General features: G+C 38.1%; 1 protein-coding gene across 1 annotated transcript; it reads right to left on the bottom strand.

Moving 5' to 3' along the window:
- Positions 1 to 3,592: 3,592 nt before the first annotated feature.
- LOC111221586 (2-epi-5-epi-valiolone synthase-like) lies at positions 3,593 to 8,161 on the bottom strand. The gene is made up of 5 exons (XM_022745039.1): positions 8,019 to 8,161; positions 5,158 to 5,791; positions 4,168 to 4,407; positions 3,801 to 4,053; positions 3,593 to 3,681 (listed from the first exon to the last, which is right to left on the bottom strand). Exons 1-5 carry the CDS (start codon positions 8,159 to 8,161, stop codon positions 3,593 to 3,595), a joined length of 1,359 nt encoding a protein of 452 aa, XP_022600760.1.
- Positions 8,162 to 13,507: the final 5,346 nt, after the last annotated feature.

Genomic DNA, 13,507 nt, shown 5'->3' with positions numbered 1-13,507 from the left:
TAAAAAATGTTTTATGCTAATGAGGGCTCACAGAAGCCTTTGTCACAGATGTATCAGTTGCTTTATAGACACGTGTAACCCCTTGGGTTATTTTATTAAATAACCCCCAAGATATTTTTTGTGTTTTTTTATATTTATGGTTATTAAATTGGTATTTCTGGTATTCTAACACCTATAACCTTTAAAGGGGAAGTAATGCAAATTTCCGGACGGAGAAGATGATGACGCTTGATAAACTCCCTGTTTAATGGACTTTCATTCTGTCAAAGTGCCTTTGTTAGTGTTAACAGAAAGCTATCCAGCTCCGTGGAGTAAATTATGCTATTCTGAGTTAAAGTTTTAACCACGAAGTAAGTGTGAGTTTCCTGCTAAGCTAACAGCCAGCTATTGTGTAGCTAGCTGCGAGCTATTGGTGAGCTAACCAGTTAGCCTCGGGACTTTGCCGCACCTCTGGAGTCCAATGGCGAGAGATGGTAACTATCCATGGTAAAGGACTGGTGAGAAGAGCCGCCATTCTTGCTGAAAGACTGAGGTAACCTGAACTTCTGGAGGGGTGAGTAACCCTGGTTAAAATGCGGTCACATCCAGTGGCCGTCATTGCTTTGTGGCCCAACGCACATTAGCTACAGACAGGCCTGCACCGAGTCTGTGAGTTTGAAAAAGATACTTTTGTGCAAAGTTCATCTGCTAAAAAGGTACAGTGTTAAAAAACATTAAGGGTATGTAATGTATGTAATTTCATTGTTGAGTTGCATAATTGGTTAAAAAGACAAAGAGTGAAAATTGTGTAAAGGATGTAGATGTAAGCTTAGGTTATTTTGTGGAATCTATTCATAAGAGGCATCTGGGTCTATATTTTATTTCTTGGGTCAAATATTTTAATTTTTACATTACATAGGCCACATTTTGGTTTAATAAATCCTTTATATTTGGGAACTTGAAAGAGTGTAGTGTGATTAAATTTGGTTTGTGTGGTGTTAAAGTTAAAGGGAGGTACAAGTAAAATCACAGACACGAAAAGTTTTTATTCTTTCTCAAAGTAGACAGTCACACACATCAAAGGTTCAGTACAGTTAAGGTTAAAATTGAGTGAAAGCAAACAAATCTAGGCGCTGTTAATGAAGCCAGTAGCGCAGAAAAGTGTTACACATGTATCACTGAATGTATAAAGAGAGAAATCTTTGTTTTTTGTTGTGTGTTTATTTCCTGCTAATATTGTAAAAGAAAACACTTGATGCTGATATATTGTATATAAGGCCTTTTGTAAAAAAAAAAAAGAAGAAAAAAACAAGAAGAAAAAAAAAAAACAGTTCATGTGTGAACACTACAGTAGAGCCATTGATCTCTCATATTTGTTGAACAGTGAACAAACGGTCATTATGGCAATATCTCCCAGATCCAACATCCATTTATAACCCTCAGTCAACTGAGCTCGTCCTTTCTTTTTGCAATAGCATTTGTATCTGTCTATGGCATCTATGGCATCTTTAGGAAGACAGCTAACATAACTTTGGTACGAATGATAAGGGGTTACGTATTGTAGCTGCAGCAGTGCACTTGAGAAACACTTCCTCCATCACATCCCTAAAAAAAATTGTTATGAATGTCATCTTTTGTCAGATCTCTTAAAAAGAAAAGACACATTTCTAAAATGTTTTTTTGAAACGTCATTATGACCAGTTCACATTTTACATGAACCTGATGAGGAAATGTTGCTAAGCTACATATTTGGCAAGTCACAAATATGTTGATACTGAACATATCAGTAAAATGTTCACAGACACCATATTCTGCCAGCATTATTAAACTTTTTCATGGTTGTGTTTAAACTCTCACAGCACTTGGTTTAGGTGAGGAAAGGCTCCCAGTGACTTTAGACACAACATTTTTCTTTACGTTTAACCAAAACCACTAACCTTAACCAAAGTCGTTTTGTTGCCTAAAGCTAACCACAGACAAGAGGTTTCTGGTGTGACAGTCATGTGCTTTGTATGCCCACCATCCACCCCGACCACTTCCACGGTGCCTCTGTGTATGCCTCTGTAATATAGCCTCTGAACATAATCATTATGTTTTGTACAAAGCACATTGCAGTTGAAGTTCAGTTGTATTCAAACATAATTTCCAGGGTTGTAGATGAAACACAGCTTCCATGGACAGGTGGTGTGTTACCTCTATATCTTGATTATTTTCCTAAAACCCTGTTATAGTGTAAGGTCTATTCTTCTCTATTCTAACCCTTTTTTCTGAAGTGTTCCATCATCCTGTGACATTATGTTTTGGATTTGCTGTCACTGAACATAAATATGCAAACTACACAAAATTTGGTGGCTTCTGAAATACATTGCACCGAGTCTTTTCTTATGAGCTACTGGGTTGTAAGTAATATAATAAAGTGAAATATTTCACATTGAACCAGCTATGCTAAGTTTGTAGTATTCTGTTTAAAGTAAGGAAAAAAGTTAACAGCTTAGATGTCTTCTGTTTGTTGTATGTTTTTTTTAAAAGTATGAAACTGTTGAACATTCCTTGCACTTGTCAGTTATGCCTGTCAGGTTTTTTTCGAGAGGTTATAAACTCAACAGTTCGACAGCTAGCATGATTTATGGAGCTCCCCTCCATTTTAGGGGTTAAGTTCCTGGAATTACAAACCAGTGGATCCTCAGCCCTCAGGCTTCACTAATCAGTATCACTATTTGTCATGTCATTTTCAGCAGCTGCAGAATGCTCTTAACAAACTCACTATGTTATCTGCCCAATTCCAAACAGCAGGTAAGGTTAGCAAGTCGCTGGTGAGTTAATTAGAAAAAATAGAAAAAATAAAGACCCAGATATGTTTTCTCAGGGGCTGTTGGAGCTAAAAGCAGACTGAATATTGGAATATTGGACTTAAATTTATCAGGAGGCCCGAAACACAACTCAAAATTATGCTAATGTTGCGCTGTCTGCTTAACATTAGCCATAGCAACTTCATAATTATGTGTGGATTGTCAGGGAATTCTTCTGACAAAGACTCAGATGACTCACATAAAATTATTTTTACAATTACAGGCTGGATGTGAGTTGTTCTAAATTTATTATTATTTCAGTATTTCAATGTTAACAGATTGGTCCAATGACGCCATGTTTTTGTAGACAACCTGTTAGTGTTCCCACCAAAAAACATTTTGATAGATGATAAAAAAAACTTTACTGGTATATTTGTCAGTCATAACAAGAGAGTAGTTAGTAAGTTGCTTGTTACATCACTTGCTAGCTTTGGCTATACATACATGATAATCAAAGTGTAACGGATAACAAAGCTTTTGTTTTGATCTGTTTTGACCCGTTGAAATTCATCGACAAGTCAGGCAGCATCTGGTGTCATTATTTGCAGAGAAAGTAAAAACACATGTTGGACCAAGGCCTGTGGAAGTAGCAAATATAGTTATCCCACAATTGGCCTTTGTGTCCATATTCTGAAAATACAATACATAAATATCAACTATAGCGATTTGTTCCCAACAATATTAAGAATGAAAAATACTGGGTACATATTGTCATACACTTTAGATTGAACACATTGAACTGATGCAGTGATGGTATGGTCAGGTTAACAGCTGTCAGAGGAGACGCTCAGCTCATCACTCCATTTTTCATAAGCTCTGTGCAGGATCTCATAAGATGTGTTGTTGAAAATTTCTGAAAGAAAAGAAAGTAGAAGAAAGAGAACATGCTTTAACAAAACTGTACATATATTACATGAACTTTGAAGAACAAGCTCATTCAATAAATCTCATTGGAAAAAATATGTTTCTCACCTGCTTGCCCAAGACCAACGGGCAGAGGCATCCTGGCCAGACCACCAGAATGCTTCAGCCTGTCCTGCAGAGACTTCTGTATCAGCTCCATGGTGCAGGCCTCATGCCAGACAGGCAGCTCCAGGCCCACCATGCAGCTGATGATCCTCTGCTTCTCCTCTTCTGTCAACAGACCGCTCTCTCGAGACACGTAAACCATGTAAGACATATCAATGTTCACCGCCTCGCCATGCAGCAGAGATGGGAGAACTTTCTGTACGGAAAAGAAAAGTGTGACAATGTGAGGGTGTCTGTATATCTGTCTGTAAATATATGTATCAAAGCATGTGTCAGCAAAGGATTTAAGTACAAGTGAGGGATCACCTACCATCTCTAATGCTGGACTGATAAGGTGTCCAAAGTCCACCAGTCTATTTAAATCATCCTCCCAAAGGTTTGGGGCGAGCTCCTCGAGCATGGTCGTGATGGCTATACCAGTTGCTTGTGATGCAGCCTGTACACGGTTGCGTCCGTCGACACTGTTATCAGCCTGGAATTTAGTGTCCAGCAGCATTCGGCCATGTTTCTCAAGGATCTCAAAGAGGCCGCTGTGCTTCATCAAGGCCATCTGCAAAAAACACAGAAAACTTCAATGAGCAAATATATTGAAAGACTTCACCGCTTCGTCTCTCAGAGTCAGTAAGCGTATCAAGTTACCAATATCAAGCGCCTAATCTATGACTTCTATGCCACCCACTTGTCTACAATAACTACAACCAGTCCTCCAACCTGAACAACCATGTAGGTCGTTCGTCACAACCTTCTTATACAACCCATAGGAGGGTCTCTTGAAATAGTTCTTATAGGACCTTTGTTGCCATGGCTACAATTATAAACGTTCATGCCTTCATTACATTTAGTCACAGAAACCCCATGGTTAGGTTTAGGAAAAGATCATGGTTTGGGTTGAAATAAGTACTCCTGAAGATTAGATGATCTTTGTTGTCATGGTTACAATAATAACAACCACATTGCCACATGTTCACATGGGAACCAAACACTGCTCTCTCTGTTTTGTTGACCCATCCATTCATCCCATCCACCTGCTAATGCTGACTTTATCGCTCTATATAGCCTACTATGTTTTCCCTTCGCTCCTGTCATAATTACTACGGCCACTAGGTGTCGTCCAACAACAAAATGCAACTATGAGTCATAATAACCTGCTGCACAGATGACCTATGGGCTCGTTTTTACAGGAGGACAGTCTTGATAACTTTTCTTTCTCATTAAATATTATATAATGATATCAGTCTATAATACACTGGCTTTATTATTCCCTAGTGTGTATCAGCTTTAGGGTAAATATTTAACGTACCTTTAACATCTCTGCCAGGCCGTTGGAGATGTGCCGTCGAGGAACCGTTTTTATGAAGGACAGGTCGAGGAAGGCAGCGGCGGGGGGAATGTAGGCACCCAGCTTGTTCTTGCAGTTTGCAAAGTTAACCCCCGTCTTTGCCCCCACGCTGGCATCGATGTAGGAGAGCAGAGTGGTCGGGACCCTGATGTAAGGGGTGCGTCTCCTGTAGAGTGAGGCAGCCAGGCCCACTATGTCCAAGCACACCCCTCCACCAATGGCGATGATGGGCTCTCTGCGGCGGTCGATGGAGAAGTTGTTGACCTCGTCTATGATCTTTAAGGCCATCTCCATGGATTTGTTCTCCTCAGTGGTGGGTAGAGCCAAGATCTTGTACAGGACATTGTTGGCTTCTAAGTACTCGGTTATCTTGTCGCCGTAGATTTTGTAGACTTCCTGGTCAACGACCACAAAGCGTTTGAGTGGTTTGCTGGATTTTTTAATGTCCTCCACCTGCTGTGGGTCGGTGATGTGACCCAGCAGGAGTGTGTCGTTGCATGGGTCCAGCAAGTTCTGAGCCTCAGTTACCTTGTAAGTAAAGATGATGGGGCTGACCACTGTCCAACTGGTACCCTTCTCTGTGATGCTCTCGGAGCTGCCACACAAAACACATGAGAAAAACATTATAATCTCATGGATACAGCCAGTGCTTTCAGAGTAAGATAGGACTTATTATAGAAGTTGTTTTAAACTGGTTTTCTGTCAATACACTGCATTAAACTGGGTAGACACAGGCATCATTTCTGAAGCCAAAACACTGACTTTAGTATGTGGAGTCAAACATAACTAGGAAAATGTAGAAGCAAAGTAGAGGTTTCTGGCAAAATCCCAACTACTTCCAAGATGCATGTGGAAAATCAGAAGAACTTATTATTAGACTGATGTGTTACGGTTTCTGGCTGGGTCTTATAATAAAGTTCTTCTGTTTACTGCAAGTGTTGCTGGAGTTTTGACCTCTTTAGGCATCAGGAAACAGGGTAGCCCTGCAATCAAACACGAATAGAGAAAAACTTGTTTTGCAAAAACTAACAAACAAAATGCATTTATCAAACTGCAGCTGAATCGAACAGCGATGTGCATATTCTTCATATCAGCTACCTACAAGCCTCACCAAGCTGTAAAAACAAGAGCTGATATCAACAGGCTCTTTGTCTCTTCCACATCAGTTTCTCAAATGGTTTCTCTGTCAGACAGAAGCCCTGTCTAAGTCTCAAGGACCACATTTAACTCTTAGAGATTAAACGTCAATGCCTTGTCCCTGTTTTGTCTAGCAGCTGAATAAACAAGTTATAAGAGTGCACTCTTCATAAAGAACAAACATGGCAAAGCACTAAACTGCTCCTCTCCGATGCTCACAGAATAATGCTCAGTATGGTTTAAGGTTTTTTTTGTTAGGAATCTGGACTTACACTTTCCTAAGTAATGCTGACAAGGTTAGACAGATGGCTGTTTACCCTCGAGCAAATGTGTGCTCTTACAGCTTTCAAAAAGGTGTTAGGTTGATTGACAGCAGAATTATATGTTATCTTCCCCTAAAAAACAAGGTCTTTGCAGCAGCTGTCACATTGCCATAGTGCAGACTCTGATTAAAACCTATATAACTTAAGGCCAAACTCCAACTGAAGCATGATACCTGATACACTGGTTTACTTTAATTTGACAAAAACTGTATGTCTTCTCAGCTACGTATAAATGACAGTAGACCTGGATTCCAGAAAAAACATCTATTCTTGCACTTTATGACCTCTTGTTTAATCACATGATAATAGCCAGTAGATATCCACTGAAGTCAAATAAATCCTCAGAAACCTGTTTGACAGTAGACCTCTCTAACAAAGTCATTGCTCTCTGCCTTTCTCTCTCATCCCCAGCTTGAGCTCCTCTACCTGTTAGAAAAGAGTTTTTTTCTTGACACTCTCACCAGCTGTCAGTTTATTTGATCCTCCATGATTTCTCTTCATGTGAATTCTATTAACACCAGGTTAATAGTTTAAATTCAACATTATCCAAGTAGCTGCCTAAACTTGACCCTTGTGTAAGTGCGTCTTTGCCCTTCCCCTCAAACTGCATACCAGAAGAATGAGAGAGGACTGTGACTGTGAAAAAAAAAAAGTCACTGGAAGAAAAAACACAAGGCTCTTAAATGTGTTTTTATTGTTGGAGAAATTGATATGATACATTAATCCACTACCAGTGTTTATACAGCATTTACAGGCAGTTGAACAGCTTGGTTGTAACAGTCATTTTCCAACAGATTTGACTGGGATTTAAATCATACTAAACAAAATGACTGGTATTCAACATTAACCAGGTGTTTGCCTAAACTTAACCCTTGTGTAACTGCCTCTTTGCCCTTACCCCCCTAACCCCATCCTGCAACATCAAAAGAGTGAGAGAGGACTGTGACTGAGAAAAAATTCACTGGAAAAAAAAAGATACTGTTGGAAAAACAAATTACAGAAAAGAGGGAAAAAACACATAAAACACAGTTGCATTCATTTTCTTTTTTCTATATCAAAAATCTTTGCACCCACTATATGTCACACCTTGAACCATTTGTCTGTGAAAATCGCAAACAATAATTAAGTCATAAGTCAGGCATAATTTTTCAAAACTCAACTTAAATTCTGCATCGAAGAGGTAGAAGAAAACCTACCTTTTGAATGACAAATCTAAACAAATATAAAATAAAAGCCAACAAAAAAGGAAATAAACGAACTCATATATTCCATTTTCTCTGCCACTGGTATTACACATTTTCTCTGTAATTCATTTTGTAAGTAATTCAGGTGAGTGTGAGTAGGAAGCAATGTTATACTCACATTTTTGCAGCAGAGACACAGTCCACTGTGTCCTTATTGACCTTCTTTCCCAGTTTACGCTTCCATGTACCTTTGACCCGCACTAAGCTAAACTCAGTTTTCTTTCCTTTGGTATTGTTGCCTTCAAAATGAACTTTCCCCATTTTTGCTGTGATGACTGTAGGCTACAGATGTGAACAGAGCTAGTAACTGTTAATGAGTCTCCCATTCGTGGAGTCTTTAAATAGAGTATAGAATTTAGAGGATGCCCCCGAGACAAGGGAGGAGCATTTGCTTACAGTATTCTTCACATGTCATCACGTGTTATTACCATTATACAATTTTTGTGTAACAGTGAGGCAACACCTGGGGAAGAAATGCTCAGCATTACCTAACTACATAACATGTCAATCATTAAATGAAGATGTGGTTATGAGAGAGAAAGAGAGTGACATAACATCTTAACATCTTCTTATTTTAATAATTACATTAGTAATTTGAGTAATTAGTAATTTTAGTAATACATTAGGAAAAGGTCTTCAACTTGAATTTGGAGACTCCTTCATCCACAACTTTACAAAATCCTTATATGGTGAGATTAGAAGAAATCCAGGATTGTAAAAGTGGAATTTCACAAAGTAATATGACATTAATCAACTATCAGCACCTGTACAACAGCATTTACATGTTGTTGCTGTTGGGTGAAAATATCTTTAAGCTTCAAAATTTCATATTCTGCACAGATCTCTTGCTGTTGTCTCTACATGTATTTTCCAACAGGTTTGACCTGGTTTTCCTCGAGGTGTGGAAACATGATACCAAAACTGTACTTATGAGATTTGCAGTTAGCTTAGCTTAGCTGCAGCTTAAGGTTCGTGCAACAGTGTGGCTAATTTTTTAATGTCTCAATGTAGTTTTACATCTCGTCTCTCAGGCTTCTCTCTGGAGCTCTTCTAACGATGAGCCAATCAGAGGAGAGGCTCTGAGCCTTTCTTCAGACCAATTCATGATCAGTGTCTCAGGTCACCACATCTATTTGCCCAAACACAACGGGGGCCCATCTGTAAGAACACTGATCCATAGCTCTGCTAGTGGTCAAAAAACTCTGCAGTGTACCTCGTGAATCAAAGACTTCTTTATACAGACAGATTTCTAAAAGTCATTTCTACAAGTCAAGTCATATACAAGTCATTTTATTCATTTCTCAATTAAAAATTGATTTAAAAAAAATAATTAAAGCAATTAAGATTGAATCATTCATGTATGATCCTATGAAGGCAACACTATCATGTGTATGAGACTAATAAAAATGTAAAGTTACATTTCAAAAGGTGCCGCAGGTGATTTCTGACTTCACAGTGAAAACATCTATAAGAATCCATAAGTGAAGATGTTAAGACAAGACAAGACAAGACAGAAACCTGTTGAACTGCTGCTATAACTGAAGGCTATAAGTCACACGTAGTAAAGCATACTGTTGACGTATAACCAATTTTCGCTACACGTGTAATGTAAGCAAACACATTTTACATTTCATTGGTGGACTACGGTCTCATGCAGTCCACTGTAGGGTTTCCATTGTAGGGCCAAAAAAAAATATTAAAAGTATAGGATGGTAAAAAGATTAATAGTTTATGCGTATATATTTGTGATAATCAAACGTACAACTAGACTATATTGTATATTATTCCAGTGGCATTGCTAAACTCTTTCCTTGTTTCTCTAACTCACGTGTGAGCGATGACTTATGGTGCCATACAACCAGTTTAACTGCAGTTTTAATGTGGTTCAGCGGAATCACAAGTTAGTACACAGCCACGAGTTGAAGTGAGACATGCGTAACATTTGAAAGAAGAATTGACATGTGCTTTTTCTTACAAATGAAAAGTTTAGAAATAAAACACATCCCCGCTTAATTTAATACACCCAGTGCCCATTAGTGATTGTTAATGTTTGCAAACTTTGCCATGTAATTATGCCATGTTTTAGCATTTACCATTATCCTGTAATTGTTACAGCGGTCACAAAACTGAGTCTTGCTTTAAACTCCTGACATTCCTGTTGTAGTTGAACTCATTCTAAACTAAATAACATAGAGACAGCCCTGTACCGTTTTTGTTTGAATACAAATTTTAGCATAAGTAATTATGTTTACATAATTTCATTTACTTTGTGACATGGACCAATGAAGGGTTGCAGACTCAACAGGTTTTTAAGTTTTTAAGTATTTACTGAGATACTGGTGTTGCAGGACAAACAAGCTGCTGAGGCTAACCAATCACTAATCTTGAGGTCCCCATGTGACGTCTCCCCAGCCCAACATGCATTTATAGTGTAAAAGTATAAATTCTGCTTATCACAAACAGACAGAGCACCACATTCACGCCTATTTGCGATTTAAAGCTGTCAGTTGTGTCACTGTGTTTCTGCTGTGGAAGAACACCACCCCCCCTGAACGGCGCCTTTGAACCGAGTACATTTTTGCTGGGAGGCAAAAGTCACACACAAAAACAAAAGAAAAAAAAACCAACTGTTTTTTGTGTTCAGTCATCTCAAAAATATTCATCAGTTGAGGCTCAGTGTAAACACATGGCTGCTTTCTGAAGCAGACCTATATTTGCTTGATTTTTTTTTAGCACTTTTAACTATTATAATGTGATCCCTGACTCTTTTGTCAGCCTGACACTTCACAATGGTTATTCTTTGGTTAAATCAGATGCTTCACATCATCCCGTTTCTGTTAAGGTTTCTAGGACTTAAGGTCGGGTTGTTTAAAGTCAGTTTACTCTGTGCAAACATTTGGCGCGGGTTCCAGTTTAATTTTACATAACAATGCTGCTAACAAGGACCACGGGAATTGAAAACAGTTCTCTCACCCGGTTATTGAGACTGATAGGGGGAACAAGGTCATCAAATGTTTCATTTCATTATCTATTCCTATCCTCACCAGACATCCCTCATCCTTTTAGCCAATAAATATAACACGTATACAGACCTATGATTTTATGTATAACATGAATATATAACTTCATATATTTGAGGGTATGGTGAGCACAAAGAAGACAGTTATAATAACCTTGGAGGAGCTAGACATCACTTTAAATTACATTGTTTTTAGTTGGACATAACTGTTGGACCAGTGCTTGGTGCTAGCATACAGTCTGACCTTCTAGCAAATGTCTCATTAACAAAGAGCTCTCTCTGACGCAGTACGGTGAGATTGTAGAACAAGGTCACCACCAAGTGTGATGCCACTGTTTATCCCCTATAACCCAGTTTCTCCTTACCTCCTCGGGAATGTAAATGATCCTAGATGTCACCTGGCTACAGCTGCAAAAATCTGTATTTTTTATAACAACAGACAAAATGATGTGCATAATGTGAAAGTAGTCACTACAAGAGAATTATCACCTGTCTGTAGTCCCCATCAGCTACTCTTTATTGTTGTTTTGGTTTTCAGTCCACTACACTAGCACCAAAACACAGAAAGACTAAAATCTTATTGACTAGCTGGTAAGTTGACACCAAAACAGAGCTAAAAAGACATTGAATGCTCAACTTTTATTTTCATACAGAGTAATGAAAAGATTACAGCTAATGCAGCACATGTACACCGAAGAGGCTGACCTGGGTGTAATCAAAACTTGTGGTGTATTTGTGTCCTGTGATAAAGAAAAAGAAAAGTTTTTGTAATAAAGAGAAAGTTCCTTATCTGATTTTATGAATTCTTAGTATGTCTTATTTACATGTTTTTCTTTATTCAAATTTGTTTGTATTGTTTTTGTCATCTTAATGTTTTACTTTAATGTATTCCAATGTCTCTGCATAGCATTTTGAATTGCTTTGTGTCTGAATGTTGCTATATAAATAAACTTGCCCAAACTGGATGTGCAAACAAGCAGCTGTTTGCTAACTTATTTCATAGCTTTTAAGGTGTTAATTCAGATTTACAATACAGGCTACAAATCAGCTAACAATTAGCTGCATTTGAGAAACAAAATTGTATGAGGCCAAATTTCAGCAATTAAGAAATTTTATCAGTGAAAGTGCTGTTCAGGTAATATTAAGAATTTAGTAAATTTCATATTTTACATTTCATAATATAGTTTAGTTTTTTTCACATTAGATGTTATTAGGAAATCACAAGTGGAGCTGATTAAATTAAGAATTTAGATATCCCAGTAAGCCACTGAGATATGGTCCTGAAACCATACATATTCACTATACATCTACAGGACAGCTACATAGTGTACCATAGAGAAACACATCAGTACTAGTCAACCCAGTCCTCTGCTTTTTTTGCCACAGGTTCACACCTTCTGTCCTCATATGTAATACACCTGGGAAATAATATTTCTGTGAATCATCCCTGGAAACCTTCTGCAGATACTATATGTCCACACATGAAGCACTGATCATGTGGCTGATGGTCAAAACTTTCCACCTCTATGAGAAGAAGAATTCTTCTTTGGGGATGAGGAATTGAAGAATAAGGTGGAAAGAGAAGTGACACCATGCTGGGATGGGCTGTAAACCCGTCTGTTACCTGGAGAGAACAGGGAAACACCACGTCATCCTATAGATTTACAAAACAGTCTGGATTCAGCCTCGCCTGCTGCCTTTCCTCTCCCGGCACATGAAAACAGGTGCTCAAACTCATTTAGGAGTTAAGGTAATTTCTTTTTTATTCTATTTAATGTAGCTAATGTCAGTCTCATTTACAGTAATGTGTTATGTTTTACAACAGTGGGTAGACATGGAAAATATATACACAGTTTTGGTGGTGGTTTAGTTGTAGTGAGAAAATAAAACAAAATATATTAATGTATTCATTAATTGAAATTCATTTAGGAATTTTGAATGTAATCATTGGACACAGTGTGTCACAGCAATGAAAAGTGATCCACAGTTTGGTCCACAATGACTTCTGTTTTGCTGACTGGGTGAATAGTTTTGAAAAAGTGAGTTCGCAACTGTAAATAACTGTAATAATAATCTTATGTATAAAAAAAGTTACATTTTAATTATTTTAATGGTCAAATTTATCTAGAGAAGTAAAATATTTGGCAAAGAAAAGGAACAGCATGCACTTTTTTATATTTACAATATTATAGTTGTCTATTTTACAAATTTGAAAGCTACACAAACAAAATTTTTCATTAGTAAAATGTTAAAATCAAAAAGTATCCTCCTCCCCCTATTTTCAGTTTTCTCTTTCTGTGGGCACTGGGTCCGAGCTATAAATACCCATTATTTCCATCACCCCCCAGCAGCTGTGCCCCCTCTAGGCACCACAGTATACTACAAAAATTCACTTTGATGCTCCCTGAATAGCTGCACATTTAACCGGGGGACCCCGTTTGCTATTAGCCCTGTGGTCATTCCACCTTATCTGTCGGTCTTTCTGCAGTGTATTGGAAATCGATGAATGGAGACGCCGTACATTTGCCACGTGCCGTTGGATAATATGTAATTCGACAGGTTGTCTCAGAGCCCTTGCTCTGGGTTGT

The sequence above is a fragment of the Seriola dumerili genome, unplaced genomic scaffold (genome assembly GCF_002260705.1).
Source record: "Seriola dumerili isolate Sdu_G_001 unplaced genomic scaffold, Sdu_1.0 BDQW01000088.1, whole genome shotgun sequence".
Classification (NCBI taxonomy): domain Eukaryota; kingdom Metazoa; phylum Chordata; class Actinopteri; order Carangiformes; family Carangidae; genus Seriola; species Seriola dumerili.
Note: the sequence above shows the minus strand (reverse complement) of the source record. Positions and strands in the feature narration are given on the sequence as shown.